This window comes from Panthera pardus, unplaced genomic scaffold (genome assembly GCF_024362965.1).
Source record: "Panthera pardus isolate Hobbes unplaced genomic scaffold, ASM2436296v1 HiC_scaffold_17, whole genome shotgun sequence".
Classification (NCBI taxonomy): Eukaryota; Metazoa; Chordata; class Mammalia; order Carnivora; family Felidae; genus Panthera; species Panthera pardus.
Window position 1 is genome coordinate 139,125,627 of NW_026526732.1, and position 20,982 is coordinate 139,146,608.

General features: G+C 45.9%; 3 protein-coding genes and 1 long non-coding RNA gene across 10 annotated transcripts in view; 2 read left to right on the top strand and 2 right to left on the bottom strand.

Annotated features, from left to right (window-relative positions):
- The first annotated feature begins 2,966 nt into the window (after positions 1-2,966).
- CUNH6orf226 (chromosome unknown C6orf226 homolog) lies at positions 2,967-3,888 on the top strand. Its single transcript, XM_019457151.2, has one exon. The coding sequence runs from the start codon at positions 2,982-2,984 to the stop codon at positions 3,312-3,314; it is 333 nt and encodes a 110-aa protein (XP_019312696.2). The 5' UTR covers positions 2,967-2,981; the 3' UTR covers positions 3,315-3,888.
- Positions 3,889-5,926: 2,038 nt separating this feature from the next.
- On the bottom strand, positions 5,927-10,989 carry RPL7L1 (ribosomal protein L7 like 1). Of its 3 annotated transcripts, none has more exons than XM_019457150.2 (7): positions 10,770-10,989; positions 10,050-10,158; positions 9,211-9,371; positions 8,090-8,227; positions 7,195-7,304; positions 6,788-7,002; positions 5,927-6,351 (listed from the first exon to the last, which is right to left on the bottom strand). In XM_019457150.2, the coding sequence occupies exons 1-6, from the start codon at positions 10,781-10,783 to the stop codon at positions 6,794-6,796; spliced, it is 741 nt and encodes a 246-aa protein (XP_019312695.1). In that variant the 5' UTR covers positions 10,784-10,989; the 3' UTR covers positions 5,927-6,351; positions 6,788-6,793. The 3 variants fall into 3 exon arrangements, with proteins under 3 accessions (XP_019312695.1, XP_019312693.1, XP_053760981.1); XM_019457148.2 differs by having other exon boundaries at positions 9,211-9,374; positions 10,770-10,982; XM_053905006.1 differs by having other exon boundaries at positions 6,788-6,897; positions 9,211-9,374; positions 10,770-10,979.
- A 95-nt stretch (positions 10,990-11,084) lies between these two features.
- Positions 11,085-19,424, top strand: LOC128777733 (uncharacterized). The gene is made up of 2 exons (XR_008423080.1): positions 11,085-11,267; positions 18,965-19,424. It is a non-coding gene; the product is annotated as an uncharacterized LOC128777733 (long non-coding RNA).
- BICRAL (BICRA like chromatin remodeling complex associated protein) overlaps positions 16,652-20,982 on the bottom strand; it is a 110,297-nt gene continuing 105,966 nt past the window's right edge. For all 5 annotated transcript variants that reach the window (XM_053905005.1, XM_019457142.2, XM_019457146.2 and 2 more), the window contains one exon: positions 16,652-20,510. In XM_053905005.1, the coding sequence (XP_053760980.1) occupies positions 19,747-20,510 (764 nt within the window). In that variant the 3' untranslated portion in view covers positions 16,652-19,746. The remainder of the gene's footprint in view (positions 20,511-20,982) is intronic.

Here is a 20,982-nt window from a genome sequence, read left to right on the forward strand (position 1 = left end):
GCCTAACGTGCCTGGGGAAAGAGGGTCCACAGGACTGTCATTGTGTCCAATGGGATGACCATTCTTTCCCATGTCTTAATGTGGGGTATTATGGCTACCTTTCCTCTGGCTGTTAAACATTGCCACCTGGCCTTTACGCTACCAGGATACCATTATTTCCACTGAGATCACGGAATCCAGTTCTACTGATTCATCCAGCATCCCCCACTAGCATCTCCAGCCTACAGAGGACAGCCATCAGAGCAAGTCAAGGATGTGGGTGACTCTCACCAATGCATTTATCTCCCTCTTCCTTCCTTCCTTCCTTCCTTCCTTCCTTCCTTCCTTCCTTCCTTTCCTTCCTTCCTTCCTTTCCTTCTTCCTTCTTTCTCTTTCTTTCTTTCTCTTTCTTTCTTTTTTCCGAGTAAACTTTGTGCCCAACACAGTGCTCAAATTCTTGACTCCGACATCAAGAGTTGCATGCTCTACTGACTGAGCCAGGCAGGCACCCCTCACCAATGAATTTCATAATGCTTTGGCAAAGAGGTGTTTTCCAGACCCGCTTAAAATATGTGTTGAGGGGTGGCTAAGCAGGTTGCACATAATAAATCCAATCTGGCATGCACACCTCTCTGAGATTTTGGATTCTTTCCTTTACATTATGCCAGGGAAATTCTGGCATTTCAAGTTTACTAACTATAGGCTACCATTAAATCCAGGCTTTAATTAACCAACCTCATAGACTATTTATGCCTCTCCCAGGTGTTTGAGCCAACACATTAAATCCCAAATCCTGGATGAGCATCCATGGACTTGAGTTTGGGCAAACTGAACCTGACATTCCACCCTCCTGGGTCTATTTCCCTTAGAACCCATTCCCACACATATTGCTGTGGCTCCTGCCAAGACAGTTTAGCAAGGTCTGTAATTCCTTCTGTCTGGGCGTCCTCCTCTCAGCGTGGGCCTTGTGCTTCTCTGCCCAGGCTGCTCTGGGACCTGATTTGACAAGGGCCAGGGAAGACTGGAGGTGGGGAGAGTCCTGAAGCTGATGTCTGGGGAGACGGAAGCCAATGTCTGCCCAAATGTCCCCATTTCATCTCAGAGTCCCTCGGTGCCCTTATGTTAGCATATTCTTATGCTGCCCTAGAGGGCTGAGCACTTAATTAGCACCACAACTTGGCAACCCCTACAATGACATCCTGGTGCCCATCCTCAGCCATGTGGGCTCATTTTGCCTATAGGGGATGAGGGACCCCTCCAAGGCGCCATCAAGGTGTCCTGATTCCACACTCGCATTTCCTGTCAGACATTGATAATTTCCAGTTTTCTCCCGTGGCCATGAGAAGACACACGAAGCCACACCATAGTGAAGAAGAGCCACAGCTATTTCTTCTGCCATCTTCCTCCCTCAACAATGCAGTATTATCCACTTCACCCCTGCCACCCCCCCACCCCTGCCCAAGGATAATTTGAGTAATGGTGACACCTGTGCATGCAGTGAATCATCTGGGTGTTCTTCCCCCGCTGCAAAGAGGCTTCCCCTGTGCTCTGAATTTATGATCAGTCCAATCTCAGTATTCTATCTGAGGCTGTTCCTGGAGCCAATTCCTTTATTGGTGAGTGTGGACAGGAAACAGAGGACACACATGTATTGGATAATTTGAGGAGAATTTAATAAAGGGACTATTTATAGAGGGTGGAAAGGTGAAGGGAAATCCCAAGTGATAATGCCGTGCCTAGAACTGGTAACAGGCCTGAAGAGGTGAGGAGAGCAATGGCAGGGCCCCAAAACCAGAAATCAGGACCCTGCAGCCAGTGGGAATCCTGGAGGGAGAGAAACTGAGGAATAAATACCCTGGCCTCCTTCTCCTTCTTTCTTCTCCTGCTCACTCCCCCCCCCCCCCGCCCCCCGCATTGGCCAAACCCCGAAGCCTATTGCAATGTCTGTAGATGTCAGTGTGCTGGAAGCTCGGTGGACAAGGGTGGAGAGAGGACCTGGAGGGGCCACAGAAGAGAGTCAGCATAGCCACCCACCTAGTTAGAATATTAATAACCATCTTTGTGGGCATCACAGAGACATTTATGATGTTGCCATTTATAAAGCATCCAGGCAGTCATTTGCAGAAATGTCTCTCACTTTGCTTTGCTCATTTCTTCAAGATTAGATTCAGGGTGAACCTTTTGGGCAGGAATACTAGAGAAGAGATGTATTATTCCTACACCCATAGTGTCCTTCTCAGTGCATCACATCAGGAGATACATGGCGCCAGCTTGTTCTATTAGTAGTTAGACTTTGATTACATGATGAAGACAGCGTTTGCCAGATCAGGCTAGCTTTCGATAAACTTACAAACCTGAGAATTGTTGGTACTAACTTTCTGAGTAGCCAGAGGGACTGTAGTACACCTGACCTGCCTTCATCTTTTCTCATCCCCTCTGGGAACACCAGGAATAGAGTCTTGGTAGGAAATGGGGAGAGAGTGTCAAGACTTTCTAGTGCTGTCACTTGTTCCCAGTTCTCCTGAGGTCACTGGAAATCTGTCCACAGCTATTTTCTGTCTGGAGCTGCGGAGTCCGGTGTGGAGAAGATCCCCCTTGCCACAGGTCTCTACAGGTGTAGGTGCGCATTTCTGCGCATGTGTGAAAATAAGTTTGAACTCCAGCGTCCAGCGGGCTCAGTCGGAGGACCATGTGACATTTGATCTCGAGCCCCAAGAGATTACTTAAAAAAAAAAAAAAAAAAAAAAAGGAAACAGGTATGTGCACCTTCCTATGCATGTGTGCCAAATTGGGTCTTTTTGTCCGCATCAGCGTGTCTACATGCACGGCCCATTCTGTGCAAGCCTTCAAATTCCTTCTAAAGCATTGCACGTTGCAGGCTCTGTTGTGGGCTAAGGGTGTGTGTGTGTGTGTGCGCGCGCGCGCGCGCGCGTGCTCGAAGCGTTTCTGCGCGGAGCAGGTCGCAATTCTCAAGTGCTCCCCCCTTTCTGGGCCGGCTTGGTATGGTCTGCGAGCTCTACATTTCCTCCGACGGTGGTTGCACCCACCTCACCCGGAAGTGCTTGCCCGCACGCATGTCAGGCTTGCGCCCCGGCATGGAGCAGCACAGCGGTCGGGTCTGCCCTGACCCGGGCCCGCCGCCCGCGGAGTCGGCCCCCGCCTCGGTGACCCTGGCGCAGCTCCTGCAGCTGGTCCAGGAGGGCCGGGAGCTCCCGGGCCTGGAGAGGCGCTGCATCACGGCGACCCACGGCGAACCCACGGCGCCCCGGCTCCCGCGGAGGCCCAAGCCCTGGGAGGCCTCGGGGTCGGCTGAGGCCCCCGCGCCGCCGCAGTAGCCCCAGGCACCCAGATCCTGTCGACCTTGTGTCCGGGTAGAAGAACGCCTGGAGGGGCCCGGCTCGGCGGAATCAACGACTGCGCCTTCCTGACGGCTTGTAGTGGGTTCCTGAGGCTCCTAGTCCTTTGCCTTTTAGACCTGGAGAGCGTGACTCTGTCCTGCATAAATTCGGACCTTGGATGCTGGCCACGGTTATCTTTTATGCATTCGCCCCCGACCTGTCTCAGCTGAACTTAAGCCTCCTGGGAGAGTCATTGGAGTTGTCTTGTATCCGAGTATTTCTGGACTAAGATCCTCATTTTAAAAATCCGGTTTCGGCCCTTACAGATGATTGAAACAGATTTCATACTTTTTACTCTCTGCGATGTATAGATGTGCCTTCATTTTTAAAATGCTACTGAGGACACACTAACGGGGGTCTGACCCACTGAGAATTTCGTTAGCAATGTAGGAAAACGTCAGTGTTTATCTCCCGGTTCAGCTAATTCTTGTGAGTTGGGCAAATGAACTTGGGATTCAAGATTCTTAGCCATTCTCCAGGTCAGCAGCTAATAAAAGGTTTAATGATTAAACTTGGCCCTGGAATGACTTCAAAGATACATTAGACCAACAAAATCGTAAAGCGTTAAAAGAAAAGCCAGTCAACAAAAAACTAGAACCTTTGGTTCTGGGAACCAATTGGGTCACTATAGAAGCTTAGAACAGAGGGAGAGCTCCTACAACTACTTTCTGAAGTCTCTAAGTAGGCGGGCCACGTGGCTTACTGCCCCTACTCTTGCTTACTGAAACTAAGGTTTTTGTTTTCCCTACACCTAGAACATATATATGGTGTATGTTGATAGTTTTGTATGTTGACAGCCATGAACAATTCACAATTAGCATACGCTATCTACAAATCGTACGACTAATTTTTCCCAGAAATGATAGTTCCACAACTTGTTCAGGGAATGGTCGATCATAGTGCACGATACAGCAGTACATTAATTTTTTGGTAAACGTTTATTTTTGAGAGAGACAGCGTGCGAGCGGGAGAGGGGCAGAGAGGGAGACACAGAATCCAAAGCAGGCTCTGGGCTCTGAGCTGTCAGCACAGACCCAGATGCAGGGCTCCAACTCACCAAGGGTGAGATGGTGACCTGAGCCAAAGTTGGATGGTTAATTGAGCCACCCAGGCACCCCAGCAGTACATTTTTTATAACTTATTTATATACATAGAATTCCAAGTTAATGGTTATTTTGCTTAACCTTTTGAACAACTGTGTGAGGCACACATGCTACATTTAGTTCCACTTTGCAGGCAAGAATGGAAATGTTTTTCTTGTATTTAGCTTTTTTTTTTCCTCCCAGAGAAAGGGGAGTGGGGTAGAGAGCATGGGAGAGGGGCAGATGGAGAATCTTAAGCAGTTTTCACACTCAGCATGGATCCTGAAGTGGGGCTCAATCCCATGACCCTGGAATCATGACCTAAGTAGAAATCAGGACACCCAGGTGCCCCCTTCCTGTATTTATTATAAAACGTACCTGCAGTAGAAACCCTGGGCATCCACATTCACAAGTGCTCTTTTCCCATGGCTTTTGATACGTCATCTTCAAGTAATTTGATTTCACAATTCTTTAAAATATAAGAGTAAGCTCTAACATCTACTCTTGGCAGGTTAACTCTTGAGCCAACCAACCTAATTAATTACCTCATAACCTGGCACATTTTAAGGCATTGTTCTAATTCAACCTCACAGCTATGTTTGAGGGCCCCATGAGCCAAAAGTGCAGCAAAGCTGATCATAACGGACCAGGGGACACAGTGGTTACACGTTTTCAAGTCTTAACCCATGCCTGGCACACTCACCAACTTCTCACATGGCAATCGAGGCAATGACGTGACAGGAACAGAGGAAGGCCCACCTAGGAGGGGGGCACTGATGATAAAACACAAGCAGGATCAGATTCCCTTTCTAGGTCTATGTCCCCAGGAGCCCTAGTGGTGGTCTATACATGGTTACCAGCAGGGTAGAGAGCAATACTTTTGGAGTCTAGACTATGCAAGGAGAGGGTTCAATAAAGGCTGCCTGGGGCCTAAAAGACCTAATAGTACTAATTTCATCCATGCCAAACCAAGAAAATCCCATCTTGAAGCCCAGCAGAAATAAATGGGGAGTATTTCCCTGAGGCAGATGGTACAGAGGGCTCCGGGATCCACCACTGTGATCCTAATAGGAAATACCCAATTGGCTCCAAGGGAAAAAGCTACCTTGGTAAGCTTTGGTCTTCCACAGGACATGGGACCAGAGGAGACGAACAAGGTCAGGGCCCAGGTGGTCAATCCAGATAGTGCAGGACTTCCTCACATAAGGTGCTTGGTCCCTAAGAGAAATCTATGAACATAAAAATTTCCAAGCAATAATTTGAGTGTACGTATTTTCCTGGGAAAAGGGTCCTTCCCTTCTCATAGACCCAAGAAAAGGTTAAAATCCTGAGGTAGAGAAAAGGACTAAATCGACCGCAGGCTATGGTAAGGAAGCCACCAGATACACTTCAGGCCAGCCAAGTCTGAGAGCTCACAAAGCGGTCACTGAAAAGTCAGAACACAGACTCACAGCAGAGACAACTGAGAACCGTGTTTGTGCTCTTCTTTGTAACTATATTTTAAATTCCTTCCAAAACAAAGCCCCAAGAACCCCCAGGTTCAAGTATGGCCCTGAGCGTGGTCCACTGCTGTCTTGTATTCATGCTTGGATACTCATTTACTAACATCAAACCCCAGAATGGAAGATGTGACGTAGCAGGATTCTCTCTTCCATGGCATGAGTCCTCTGCTGACTTAAGGGGTGACAGTGCAGTCAACGTGGAAAACACACTGGAATTTTTTCTTGGAACTGGGCTGTGATGGGACGTGCCTGCCAGGAACGTCATCATCTTTTCCTTGACTCCCCCTCCTCTAGTTTCTGAAGGTATAGCAGAAAATATCTTCTTTGAAGATACTGATAACAATTCCAAAAGACAAAACACACCTCCAATGTGCTGTGCTTTCAGATATTCTGAGGAAGAAAAACATAACTTCATTAATAGAAATTTAATGACAGTTGGCACCTAAGATTAAGCAATTTCAAAAAATTAAGATACCTTCCACAAAATAGATGGTTTGTATCTTCAAATCCTTTCTGAAATTAGTTAATATTCTCTCCCCAATGCCAGGTAAATGACCACAGCAATACAGAAGATTTTTTTTGTTACTCAACATTTTCTAGCCTCTGATTGTTGGAATACACATGGGAATGCCCCATGTCCTAACCAGGCGTTCACTGTTTCAAGCATATTTCCATCTGTTAGACTTGTAGATACCAGTCTCCCCCTGCCCTCTGCCACTCAAACGCCAAAGTTACTCTCAGATACTGGTAAATGCAAAAAGAATTTTTAAGTGGCAAAGAATGGACCATCACATCAGCCCAAGGCCAGTTTTCAGCCCTGCCTCACCTGGGTTTAATTCAGCTGCCGAATGAGCTGATTGATGCGTTCGCCTCGATAGCCTGGTAAGCCCACCTCCTTGAGAAAGCCCACTCTATTCTTGGTAGCATGACGGGCCACTGAGAGATGGAAAGGACGTAAGAAGTCACAAATGGCCTGGAAATTCTTCCCCGGAAAAGCAATTTCATGAATGAGGTCTTCCAAGCAAATAACACCGTACTTCCCTGGGAAACATAAGAATACAGATTCCTTTATTCAACATTTCCCCAGTATATACTATGAGGCTGTTATATGCTCAGAGCTGGGCACTCTGGTAGGTTCTTGGGACTCCAAGAAAAACAGTACCTAAATCCCACATCAAGACCACCAGAGATCCTTGCTTTCTGCCCAACTGACCCCTAAGATGCAACACTCACCCAGATGCTCCTCAATCACTGTGTTGTCTGTCAAAGGGATGGTTTTATTCTTGACCTTGGCTTGTCCACGTTTCAAGATGAGTTCCCGGACAGACTTCAGATTTGGAAATCTATGTGAGGCAGAATAAAGTACAGCCTTATCAGCCCCTGGCACACTGCCCACACTGGTCACTCAGTCCTGTAGCCTGGCTGAGGAGGGATTCTCCTACTACCCCTTCTCCCCACCAAAAAGTGCAATCACGCTGCAGCTGGGATGCCTGCAAGCACACAAGCAAGGAAAAAACCAGAGTGGCCCTATGTAATTAAAAATTACAATTTATGGATAGAAATGTTGATTGTGCAAAAAAAAAAAAAAAAAAAATTACTTTCCGAGGCAAAAATAAAACAAACACTGGCTTACAATCCAGGACTTTGGCCTTATAGAATCCTCTACTCAAGATGGTTAAATCCAAGCGCTTGCTGGGTTTTAATGTTTGAAAGAAGACTACTCGAACTCATGACCCCAAGATCAAGAGTCACACGCTCTTCTGACTGAGCCTGCCAGGCGACCATGAAAGAACACACTACTCTTACACAAGCACTGCCCCCAGCTCTGCCCCAAGACTCCCAAGAATTAACTTCTCTTCTACCCATCTTACTCAGCCTTAGCTTACAAGCGAACAAGCCCTGCCATGGTACTTTTCTTGTCACGTCAGCAGCAGCACCACCTCCTGCTCTGTCTGCCCCATGTTCCAAAGTTCTATGGCTGGCAGCTGATTTCTGGGAACTGTGGTCACCACAAAATGTTTCTTCAACATAGCAACACGAGCCCTGGAGGATAACACTCGCATGCTAATGTTCTCATCAGGCTCACATACAATCTAATATGAATCCACACACACAAAACCTTACTCACCCCCAGGCCACATACGGTTCCACTATACGCAGCGTTTTTATGGTCTGGGGGGTCACTCTGAAAAAGACACCACTGAAAATCTTCTTCAGGCGAAGCCTTGCAATGGTCCTCTGCACCAGTGAACTCACCCCATTAATCCTGAAATGAATGACAGAGAAAGTCAGGTTCTATTCAGTTTTTGTCAGTCTGGCAAGGACCTATGAAATGACTGCCACTACAGGGCATCCAGAGAGCAAGACACAGACTGTGCCTCACAGGTGAGGTCAGAAGGTGGCAGCTATGTAAACAGGTCATTCTCACATGATGTGGGGCAATGCTATAGGAACAGAATGGGCCCTGATTTCGTGTGGGGTGTGTATGAGTTGAGTGTGGAGGGCTGTGCATGTTAAGCAAAGGAAGCTGGACTCTGCGGGCAGTAAAAGCACGAAAAGATTTTAGGTACAAGGGACACAATCAACTTTCTGATTGACCACCACTGAGGAGAGCATATCAGATGGATCTGAAACCATGATACCAGAGGCAGGGAAACCCAGTTAGCTAATACAATGGTCCAGGAGAGATTATGGGAAATGGTAGGGAGGTTAATAAAGAGGGCTCAAAGATATTTAAAGCCCACAGGTTTCTGGTTTGGATGACTGGGTAGGGGAAACAGGAAGAGGCAGTTGTACATGCAGACAGACTGGGTAAAGTCCGCCTCAATGAGGAAAAAGCTTAATGAGCTCTCCCCAGCACTGAATACGCTCCATCCACTTGACCTTGGTTAAGTTCCTAGAAGGATGCCTTGATTCCCACAGTTCAGGACTTTCTGCATCTATGCCTGGAAAGCCTTCCCCAACACTCGTGAATTCCTCCCACGTCTGCAGGTCTCAGCTTCAAGTTCCTGCTTTAGAGGGTCCACAACTAGTACTGCCCTTGCAGCAGCTGACCCTCATCGCACTTGGTATATTTTCATGTGGATTTGCTCAGATCAGTCTCCTTAACCTTAAAGAGAAAAACCCCAAGTTCCTAGCACAACTTGTCTTAGTGGCTTAAAGCCTATTATAAATCTCATCTCCCTAGAAAGGGGCCTAAAGCTGAACCAGTAGTTTGCCCCAGCCTACGGAATCTGGTAAGTTCCTCACCTTTGGATGCGTACAACAAAGGCCAAGGAATGTTTATCCGGCACTTCCAAACCGTGAGGTTTCACTTCTAGTCGTCTGAGGCGCACCCTGTCGCGTTGCTGCCGCCAGGAATCATGTAGGAACCATTCCAGTCGCTTAAACTTGACCTCTTTTCCTTTCTTCTGCTACAGAAAAGGCAGACCACCATCACCATTCTGTGCCTCTAGTTTTACTTCCACAACAGTGATTCATTGGTCACTATCCATAGACTGTATTTCCCACTATGTTCCGCAAAAAGAAGCAAACAAACATCTTCTATTCTAGATAAGGCAAAAACGAGATACCCAAGGAGTTTTGAAAACTCAGAAACTACAAAAAAAAAAAAAAGTCTCTGATAAAAAAACAAGTTAGTTTACATGCTATTAGCCAACGTTACCAACAAACATTTATGGAACCTAACACTGTGTTAAGGATCATAAAGTACAGAATAAGCATGAGCTTGTTTCATCTTCCAGACTCCAAAATAAGTATCTTCTCAAAACGTTTAGCAAGTAGCAAAAATTGTTTGGCACATTACAAAAAAAAAGTTTTCTTCCAAGTAAAAAGAATGTTTGGTTTTTCAAATCACTTGGTGTGAACCCAAATAGTACAACGTCTCCTCCACTTTTCCTTAACAAACTACTCAAACATTTTATCCGCAGAAAATTAGAAATATTTGTTAAATGAAGACATGAACTGTATACCTGCTGTAATAGAATCGACGGGGAAAGGGACTGTCCATACCAAATCTAGTTCAACGCATGCTAGATATAACTCACCAAATACATTCTAATTCCCTTCTCTTGGTGCCCCATCATTACCTCCTTCTTGTCCAAAAGTGCCTGCTTCGCTTGAGTGGCTTTAAGGGCCTGATACGCCTTCCTCTTTTTCAGGAGATTTTCTGGAACCAAAGGAATCTTTTTTCTTTGCCTGATACGGAAAATTGCAATCAGAGATAATGTTTAAAGAACAAATTTTCAATGAGCTTCTAAACCATCTCTTGGGCTTCGAGAAACATTACTCTCTTCAAATTCCGAAAGACAGACTTCCCTGAAAACTGTGGTGTCTGACCCCAGTCCTCAAAACGGACCCCTTAACATTCACTCTTTTCTAAGCAGTAAGAAGTCATGAACCCCTTGGCCACTAGTCCTCCTCTGCCTTCATGAAGCTTTTACTGTCACAGCCTTTTAAAGACACTAACAGCTACATGCTCCTAGTAAAACTCCGTGGGGCTGGGGTGGGTACAGACCTATCTGCAGGGGCAATACTCAAGTCAAGCTGGGTGAACCGAAGACTAGCACTCTCCAGCCTGCCCCCCAAGGTTAGTAACCCGAATTTGACGGCGGCTTCCCTCCACCTGAGCGGCAGGCCGAATCCTACGGCTCCTTGCTCTTCACCCCACTCTCTGTAATCTGGAGTCTTTTCTATTCTCTTCCTTCAATCCACAAGTATCCTTATTTTCCGCCACTGAAGAATAAACACCGTGGATGGCACCGGATGCTCAAGACCCCACTGGAGAGACTCAAACCTCAAACACTCACTCTTGCTCCGCCATGTTTCCAAAGCTGTGGCTACCGGCTACTGCTCATGCGCAGCCCCACCACGTGGGAAAGAAAGGACCGCTCTATGTGTACTTGACCATAGAGATGTGTCTTCTAGCTCAAGGTTTATAACACGGGTAGTCCTGCCAGTTAGCTGCAGTGAACCGCTGAGGTCTCGCTAACACAGATTCCTTGCCGAAAATTACACAAAGCTTCCTTCGCACTGCTTTCGAGCACTCTAGAGTCCGTGTCATCTTCGAAATCCCCCCCCCCTTCCTTTACGCTAATGCCGTTGGCTGGGCTGTAAATAAACACTTCCCACTTCCTACGACTTCCGGTGTGGAGGGCGCGCCTCTCCTTCCGCTTCCCCTCGGCTGCGCGTGTGCGGGAAGGGAGACCGTCTGGCGGGAGAGGCTTTTTGCTTTATGGCGAGAGCTGGGGCCCCTGTGACTTTGATTCTCACGTGTGGGTGGAGGTGTTTGTGGACGATTTCGGATGGTAAGGAGTGCAGCTTCCGTTCTGTCAGCCTGGCTCCGTCAGCAGGACCCAGAGCAAGTTATTTAACCCCTCTGTACAGTGGTTTGCTTTACCCATAAAGTGGACCTACGCGATAGCGTTGCGAGGATTATGTGAAATGTTCCATGTAAAGCGCTTAGCACAGTGTCTGAGTGTAGGACACGCAGCAGGAGACACTAGGTTAGTTATCAGTGCTGGATCGAAAACTAGAAATTCCTCTTTGTCATGTCAGAATCTTCCCTGGCACAGCTCTCACCATCTGGAATTTGCTTCCTTTTTTCCTAGTCTTCATGAAACAAAAATAATCGACGTCCTGTATTCTGGAAACCTCTAGTGCAGTGCCTCCAGCACTAATATGCATAGTAGTCACCTGGTGGTCTTGTTAAAATGCAGATTAAAAAAAAATTTTTTTTAAATGTTTATTTGGCGGGGGTGGGGGGGCACAGAGAGACAGAGAAGGAGACAGAATCCGAAGCAGGCTCCAGGCTCTGAGCTGTCAGCACAGCGCCTGACTTGGGGCTCAAACCCACAAACCCTGAGAACATGAACAGAGCGAAGTCTGATGCTTAACAGACTGAGCCACCCAGGCGCCCCTAAAATGCAGATTTTAAATTCAGTTTGTGGGGGAGGGGGGAATGGATATTCACTTTTTTAACATGCTTCAAAGTGATGTCATCCTTCAGGTCTATGGATTGCACTTTAGCAAGACTCTTGTCTCTTTCCTTTTTTCTAAATTCCTTCATCCCGTTATTATATTTTTAACATTTCTTCATGATACTAGTTGGGCAGGGACCATGGCTGCCTTGCTCATGGCGGTTCCTAAAGGTCTAGCGTAGGTTTCTCAATCTCGGCACTACTGGCTTTTGGGGCCAGATCATTCTCTATCATGGTGGACTTTGTGGGACGTTTAGCAGCATCCCCCTCCATGCCAGTAGCACCTCTGCCCCAGATGTGACAAACAAAAATGTCTTCAGGCATTGCCACATGTTTAGTACAGTATATATATTTATCCCAGCGTCATTATTTGACCCTCGGCACTTACAGGCATCACCGCAGACTTTATCCTGTACTGTTTGGCTTATTGTGTCCCTAATTAGATTGGGTGCTCTGAAGGCAGGGAATTTATCTCATACTTCTCCATCTGCTACAGCTCCTGTCACAATAGTGGGCACCTGCAGGTGCTTTTTAGCTAACCTCAAAGCATCATATTGGTACGTGCTCTGTAACTAATCCAACCAGAGAGAGAGTGCCATACACAGAGCTCATTACCTGATGAATAAATGTCGAAGGACAACATAGTCTTTGGAATCAAAGACTGGTGTGAGACTCCTCACTAACATAGCACTTCACACGTGTCTTACTTTGTAAAAAGGCAAAAACAAGGGTCACCAAAGTGTAAAACGTTTATTAGATAGTAATCAAAGAACAAAAATAGGTCAATATTTTGTAACTGTATCTATCTACAAATAAAAGGTAGGTCCTCTGGTACTGAGGGTAGTAGGAGAGAAGGAAATTTCAGGGCTATTAACAGTGGCTGAAAGAGACTTGGAGGCCACAATTCAGGATAGGTTTTCCGAAGCCAGCAGATGGCGCTAAGAGAGTACTTATTCTCAGTGCCAAAGCCATCATTCCACAAGATGCAGAGGAAAAGTGATAGAGGCCTCCTCAATCCAAAATTATTCACTAACTGAATACATGTTTACTGAGCATTGACCCAGCGTGAGGCAAGATACAAGACTTTTTATTTCAAAGTGAGGATATCGAATGAGAATGGGGAATGGCCTGTTGTCATAGGCCCCTTTTGGGAATGATTAAGACTATGCAACTATACGCAATGAGGTAGGTTTTCATGTCCTGAAATCTTAATGGTGTTTTTCTTCTTTGTTGACCTGCTGATGACCATTTCCATTTCCTAACAGCATCCCATTTCTCTTGTGGACTGGTCTCTACTTCATCGTGTACAATCGTGGAGTAGGGTAGGGTATCAAATCTAAAGGTTTGTCCTCCCAATACATAAGTTGAAGGGGTGTCTCTGAAAGATCTTTTAAACTCCTTCCATCTCCCTAGTGGGAGGGGGCATGAGACACTAAACTCTGGGTTTTGAATCTTGAGCAGAGTGATAATGGAAGAAACATAGGAGGTTTGGGGCAAGACTTTAAGGATTTCCACCTACTAAGATCTGGAGTTTCCTTGTTCCTGTCTTTCTCAAGCCTAATGGTTCTTCAGTCTTTTCTTCAATCTTTGTCTTTCCTGGGGTGCCTGGGCGGCTCAGTTGGTTAAGCACCCAACTCTTGATTTCAGCTCAGGTCATGATTTCATGGTTCGTGGGATTCAGCCCCGCTGTCAGTGCAGAGCCTGCTTGGGATTTTCTCTCTTCTTTTCTCTCTGCCCTTTACCCTTGCACGTGCCCTTTCTCACTCTCTCTCAAAAGAGACTGGGTGGGTGACTGGGTGGCTCAGTGGGTTGGGTGTCCGACTTCAGCTCAGGTCATGATCTCACGGTTCGTGAATTTGAGCCCCACATTGGGCTCTGTGCTGACGGCTCCGAGCCTGGAGCCTGCTTCGGATTCTGTGTCTCCCTCTCTCTGTGCCCCTCCTCCGCTCACACTCTATCTCACTCTTTCTCAAAAATAAACATTAAAAAAAAAAAAAAAAAAAAGTCCTTTCAGGGCAAACCTTTGCTGGCTCTCTGAATTGACTCCAGGGTTCTTTTCCCAGCATATTCCACAATAGGTTACTTTTGTATTGTCTGCACTCTGGGATTATTTGGACAGTTGAGGGACAGTTATGAGACTTCAGGAAGTTGACTTTTGTTACGTTTCCAGCTTTCCTTGTTGCTTCCTCAGAGAGTGACATGAGGTTACCAGGACACAGGTGAGAAAGAGATCAGATGAGCCTGGAGTTGGGGAAGACAACGTGGCCAACAGATTTTGATCCTGATGAAAAACAAGCATAAGGAAGCAAAAGTGTGAAGGAAAAAGGAGAGAACATGTGAAGGCCAGCAGCCTTTGAGGGTCCAGGATAGACACAGGCAAGCTAGAGTAGGAAGTACATAGTGTGCAGGAGGGTAAGACCAAAAACAAAACAGAAAAACCGAACCTTTTCTGAATTATTTCAGGGTCAGTGGCTCTTAGCTTCTCCCACCTTCCATACTTCTTCAGTAACACCTCATTTTACACCTCAGGAAGTAGAGGACCAGGACAAATCTGCCCAGTTCATAGGCAAGGAAGTTGAGGCTGAAAGTTGCACTAAGAGATCTAATTATGTGTTAGACGAGGTACTAGAACCCATTTCTAGATTCTGCTGCCCAAAGCACTTTCTGCCCACTCTGTGGTACTGCTTTCTCAGACCTTCACACAAGTGATTTTTTTCCGAGGATCTTCATGCCTTTGCAAGTGTTTTCAAAGGCTAGGCTCCAGCATATGCCCGTGAGAAATGCGGATTAGGGCTTATAATGGCCTTTCATGGGCAGCAACATAGACACAGACGATTCATATTACAGAATCCGCTTTATACTTATGACAATGCTCCTGATTTCTCCATAATATTTAACCCTATAATTACAAAATGCCTTTATCTTCATTCCCGCACAAAGTATCACACCTTTTTCTCAAATGTAACTAAGGATGAACTAAGAAGCAGGGCACTGGAATACAGACCGCAACTTTACCAAAGTGGTAGGTCGGGAAGAATTTTAGCCCCGGTTTCTTCTCTCCTGAACTCCAGTCACTTCCCAAATGTAATGCAATTATTTGTGTGCTTGTTTCCTGTCTAGACTGTGAGCTCTTTGAGAGTAGAGGTCATACCTGAATTATCCATCTAGCCTGGTGCCTGTAAACTGCTCAAAAAATGTATGGTGGCAAATGCTGTCCACCTTCAGCTGGGTACCCAGGAGCCCTCACTCTGTCTCCGAGAGCATAGAGGCAAGGCTGAAGCAGAGTCAGAGCCCGGACCCAGGGCCTAGCCCCTTGAGGACAGCACAGCCAGAGTGTTGTTTGAGCGATCTGTTTCAGTGCCCCCAGATTGTTTTCTTCCTTTTCTTTTTGCCCCCAATAATCCACTGGCCCCTTTCCTGGAACACAGCCCCCCGCCCCCCATACACAGGACCGAGGGCTTTAACCATCGTTAGAGAAGATGCCTGGTCTTTCCTCCGGGCAAGCCCCTGGGGAACAGAGTCTGATCCGAACCAAGCAGCCAGATCATCTTTCCTTCTTCATTCATGGGACATTCCCATTGCAAATGGTCTGAAGAGGGGAAAGAACATCATGTTGGGCACACATTTGTCCTTAGCAAGAGAATCTTGGCATCAGAGCAACAGTGCGTAAAAGACATGAAGGGATCCATCCAGTGATGCAATTATTCTAGCAGTAATTATTCTTACTACGTCCTGCTTCTATGTGGATTACTGCAGAATCTTGATTTTCTGACTGCTGCTTTAGGGGTGGAGGTGGGAGTGCGGGTGGGGCACAATTCAACCATAAGGGATCCTAGGCCCCAAAGAAAAATTTAAGGAGTCTTATACCTTCACCCCAGAAATACATTTCACCCTATGGTAGTTTCTCTAACAATTTGGGTAGCATCCCTCTTGTGAGGGCAAGAACTCAGAAGCGCCTCAGAATTTACAGTTCAGGTTACAGAGGTATTTCTCAGTGTAGTTTGGTCAAATGTGTGCGAAGAGAAACATGTTAAGTCTGAAACATTAAAAAAAAAAAAGTTGGCGCTTGGGTGGCTCAGTTAAGCGTCCGACTTCGGCTCAGGTCATGATCTCCTAGTTTGTGGGTTCCAGCCCCATGTCGGGCCCTGTGCTGACAGCTCAGAGCCTGGAGCCTGCTTTAGATTCTGTGTCTTCCTCTCTCTCTCTGCTCCTCCCCTGCTCATGCTCTGTCTCTGTCTCCAAAATAAATAAATATGTGAAAAATTTTAAGAAACATGTTAATTCTGGAGTAAGTCTTGTGTAAAACAGTTTTCTGTACCTATGCCTTAGCCTTCTTGTCCTTAACTGAAACAAAATAAATACAGTGATTGAAGAAACCTTCTGCAGATTGAGGCTCATTTATCTAACTTCTCAAATGGCCCCATTTTTACTTCCTTCCTAAAGGACCCACGTGACATCCTTAAGGACCCACGTGACAAGAGTAGGGCTGGAGGCCCGACAAGTACATGACAACTTTCTCACTGACCAACTCTGTTGAATCTGGAACTGTTTGGAAAGGCCGGTCAATGAAAACCCTATCCCCTCACTAGTTAGGCTCCTGTTTGGGAACAGTAAATCTATTTCAGTAGAACTCCTACTGAACGCTTACTTACCTTTTCTTCTGGGAAAAGAGCCATTCCTATTTGCAAAATCAAGACAATCACAGTTGCGCGTTTTCCCAAATCTTTGGCTGTATTGCAATGGTTGTTTCATTTTGTAATCTCCAACTAAACATTTCCTAACCATGGATTAACAATATAGTTACTGACTGGTTTCTTTTAACAGTATTTATCCAACATAACAAAATAAACTGCGATTTGTTATACTTTTTTTTACAAAACATTTTATAAATATTTTTACAAAATGTATACAAAGCAATTTCAAGTGAGACATACTATACAAATGAAGGTATTTAAGCAAATAAAGCCCACACCACACTGACAGTGAGTGACGCATCCTCTATAAGTCAAGTCAGTCTGTAAGGCCTCCCTAATCTAACAAAATCTACTAAATTCTTCAGAGCTAAAATAGTTCTTCTTCGTAATTGCCAGTTTAAAATTTGCTTTATCTTTAGGCAGTACTTAAGGACACAGAAAATCAAATGCTTAATAACAAATGCACACTTTTCCACAACAGAAAAAAAAAAAAAAAAAAAGAAGATGATTTTTGTTACTGAGTACAAGTAGTTCTAAAAAATTAACCTTGACTAATGAACCTGAACAACTCAAAGCTGGCCGTCCGAGGCGGAGCCCTCTGGCCCTTAGCCAGAGGGGGCTCCACATGCGAGTTATGACCCATGTGCGCAAAACCTAATCACAGGAGTAAAATACATTTCGTAATCTTCATTTGTCATTATCTAGAATCTTTCCTCCATAGAAAGTAAACTTACATACAAGGACACAAAAATTTACAAGTTTCATTTTGGTAAATTAGGCTCTCCATTTGCTAGACAAGTGTTAGGGCTCAAAAGACCCTTTGAGATGGTACATAGAAAGGCTGGGATTGGGGTAGCAGGACAGGATGGGGAAGAAAGGGAGGTGATGAATGTACATGAAGCTTATCTTTTAAGAATTCCACTGATTGGCAATAATTAACGTAACTCATCAGTAGCCTACGTGAAGGCTTCCGGGTAGAAAGTTCCACCATGAGAAGAATTCGATTAGGAGGGACCATCTTTAAGTCTTGCTAGGAATGAGGGGACCATGAGTCCTAAGAGAAGAAGAGCCTATAAAATCATGGGGTTCAGGGCAGGGTGTTACCCCAGGGCGGCCCAAACAGAAAGTTCCAACTGGCAATACCAACTTATCCTTCTAATATGTTACAATACAGGAAAAAAGGGGAAATCTGCAATTTGGACGTTGGCACAAATAAGGAAAAAATGGGAACCCTAAAATGGCCCAGATTTTCCAAGTTCTATTGGCCGGCGGGTGGGGGTGGGGAGAAGGAACTTCGCTTTTATGAAGGCTGGCTGGCTGAGAGAGGTTTCTTTGAGTGCAGGGACAGAGGGGCAGGGAGAGAGTCTGGGTCTTCCATTGCCGTGTTTTCCAATAATCAGAAGCCTTCCTTTCCAACGCAGGCCAATCTGGAAAAGAAGCGCCCAACATGATGACAATGGGGGTCATCCCCATTCTGGCAACAGCCAGAAACAGGTGCTGGCAATGCGTCAGAGTGGAGACCAGTGGGTGCAACCCCTCAAGCCAGAGAGATCAACAGGATAAATGAGAGAGTGCGTGCACATGGGAGGAAGAATGGGTGGGTCCACACTGTCACCAGAATGACCTGATCTCAAAGATACATGCACGCGCACGTGGGGCAGAGTGCATACGAAATACCGTTATGTCGCTTTCCCAATGACAGGAGAGAAGGGCTGGTTACAATGACACTGGGAATGAAGGTAACAGCCGAGATGGGATGAACTGGGGCACGAACACAAGGAAGGAAAATGGGGAAAGCTCCCTGAAAAGAAATATAAATAAATAAAGCAATAAGTCATGTTCACTAATAGGAACACGGGCCACACACAGACCGTGACAGGGCGTGTCCTTTGGCTCTCAAGTGGGAATCCCGTGTCTCAGCTCTTTTCTTTCAGTGGGGGGCTGGCTGGTAACTTTGGTTTGTCTGTGTTTTGGTAATGATTGCTGCCGGGGGGTGACTACTGTTCTCAGACAAGAAGCATAAACAAGGCCAAAGTCCCCTTAGAGTTTAAACTGAAGTATTACAACACAGTTTTCAAATGAAAGTGCTTTGGACGCTTGGCTATTTGTGGGAGAGGGTGCGGAGAGGTTAAATGAAAGGAAACCCAGCAACAAAAACGTACAGCATACGTTGACTATATCCAATTACAAAATGCAAAACGCTTGTTTTTTTTCTCAATAGTTAACATATATATGCTTTTACATATATACATAGTATACTCCTCAAGGCTCTCTCCCGGCCTCCCCTGTACACTGTGCCACTTAACTGGTTTCCATTTTCCTTTATTTCAGCCTGGTGAAAATTTTCTCAAGTCGTGCCGTTGCAACTAAGAACAGAGCATTCCCTAGATGAAACTCAACACACATATGCCGAAAAGCATGAGGTTTTGCTCCAGGAGCATCGGAAAAGCGCTCAGACGATGAACAAGGAAGCCCTGCGAATGCCCTGCTTGTGTGCTGGCTGCTTCCTCGGGGCTGTGGGGTCCCTGGCAGAGCAGCCGGCAACTTACTGCTCAGAGGTGGCCCGGGGTGGAGCGCGGGGGTGGGGTGGGGGGGACAACCATGCGGTCTCCCCTCCAACAACAACAAACCCAAAACAACGAAATTTGGAGATGCAGTGGGACATTCTTTCACAAAGTAGCTTCTATCAGTCCTGTTTGATTTTCTTTAATAAGTCTGTTCTTTTCAAATGACTTAATGATTGTCAGAATTTTACCGAGGGCCAAGTGATCTCAGTGAGTTATGGTGTTTTTTTTTTAAAAAAAAAAAATAGTAATAAAACAAGTAAACAAACACACAAAGAAAATGACTATAAGCACTTTCGTAACACTTGAAATGTGTAGGGCCTATCAGACTGCTTTCTAACAAGGATTAATTTCACGAAAGGATCTCCCTGTAACCACCACGAGTATTGCTCTTAAACAAAGAATGGGATTGAAGATCAGAAAGAATAACCTGTGATGAAAGGTCAAGCAGGCTGGAGACAGGAGAACACTTCCATTTGCTTTTGCCAGGAAAGAATGTAACTTGTCCGGGGCAGGGTGTAGGGGCGGGGTGGGGGAGGGCTGCTGCTATTAACACTCTAAGATACTATTTACAGCTGCTTCTAAAATGGAGTCGGTTTCTACAATGCCTTCACTGTGGTCCGGGATGAACTTTTCCAGGCAGTTTTCCTGCGAAGCCATTGGAGAAAAGTTGGGGAAATCTAACTCAACAGAGCCGCTAACCGTGGGGTCACTCTGGGGCTGCCGCCCAGCCTTTTTGAGTTCCAAGATGTTCTTAAATGTTGTTTCTAAACTCTTAGTGAGCTGGAGGTCTGGCTGGGGCTCACCCGACCCTTTCATGATGTCTGTGTGTAAAACTTCATTCTTTGGAGAATTCCTCAGAGTTTTGTCCTGGAAGGAATTGTTACACGTCATCTCCAAGTGAGAATCTACTAGGATGCTTGAGAGTTTGCTCTCAGTACCGTGATCTGGTCTGGATGAGGTTTTCCGGTGCCCTTCGGGGCCGGGAGAGCACTCGCTGGCCTTCGTGGACTCTCTCCGGCTTGTTTTCTCTTCGGATGCACTCCGGTACTGTGCTAAGCCCACTTTGTCGAATTTCAGTGCTCTGCCGAGGCATTCAGTTTTTTTAGAAACGTTTCCTTCTGCGGAGACCACGATGTGATTAGGCACTAGATGAAACTGGTCATGATTCGTCGGTTCTCGGCTTTGGGCCTTGGCTGTCAGGTGCAGAGAGCTGGGCGCTTTACTGCCATGCTGGTCACTCCGGCCAAACTGTGTCTCATGAGCAGCTTTATCAGGTTTGAAGGAACAACAGAAATCAGCCTGAAAACCCTCTGGGAATGGGAGCAAAAAGAACACTAATGAGTGAATGAGATAGGAAGAACTATATGGCAGACCCCCAGTGGGTCAAGTGCAAATCCAGCCGAGCCCAGCAAACCAGCTTTCGTGTCCAGGAACACGCAGAAGCACCGCACTTGAGGGGGCTTCCTGTGAAAGTAACCATGGCTTCCAGACAAGAAGCTTAAACCTCTTTGAAAAAGTAGCTGCTTGGTGGGTGACAAATGGGAAAACCAAACAGGCAAAACCTCCACTTTGTCTTGATATCTTAGTGTTCTCTCTCTCTCTCTCTCTTTTTAAAGTTTATTTACTTACGTATGTAAGTAATCTCTATACCCAACTTGGGGCTCAAACTCACAACCCCAAGATCAAGAGTGTTCTGATCCAGCCAGGCACCCCTCTTCGTGTTATCTTTAGCTAGTTTTTAAATTACTGCTCTGAAATAGTCTGAAAACAGAAATTAGATGC

Bases quoted from the DNA above. Each gene is read 5' to 3' on its own strand.
- CUNH6orf226 (XM_019457151.2), top strand. From the start codon at position 2,982: ATGGTCTGCGAGCTCTACATTTCCTCCGACGGTGGTTGCACCCACCTC.
- RPL7L1 (XM_019457148.2), bottom strand. The intron at 9,375-10,049 runs GTAATGATGGGG...CCTTTTCTGTAG, and splicing joins CACTTTTGGACAAGAAGGAG to CAGAAGAAAGGAAAAGAGGT. The intron at 7,305-8,089 runs GTGAGTAAGGTT...TGCCTCACATAG, and splicing joins GAACCGTATGTGGCCTGGGG to ATTTCCAAATCTGAAGTCTG.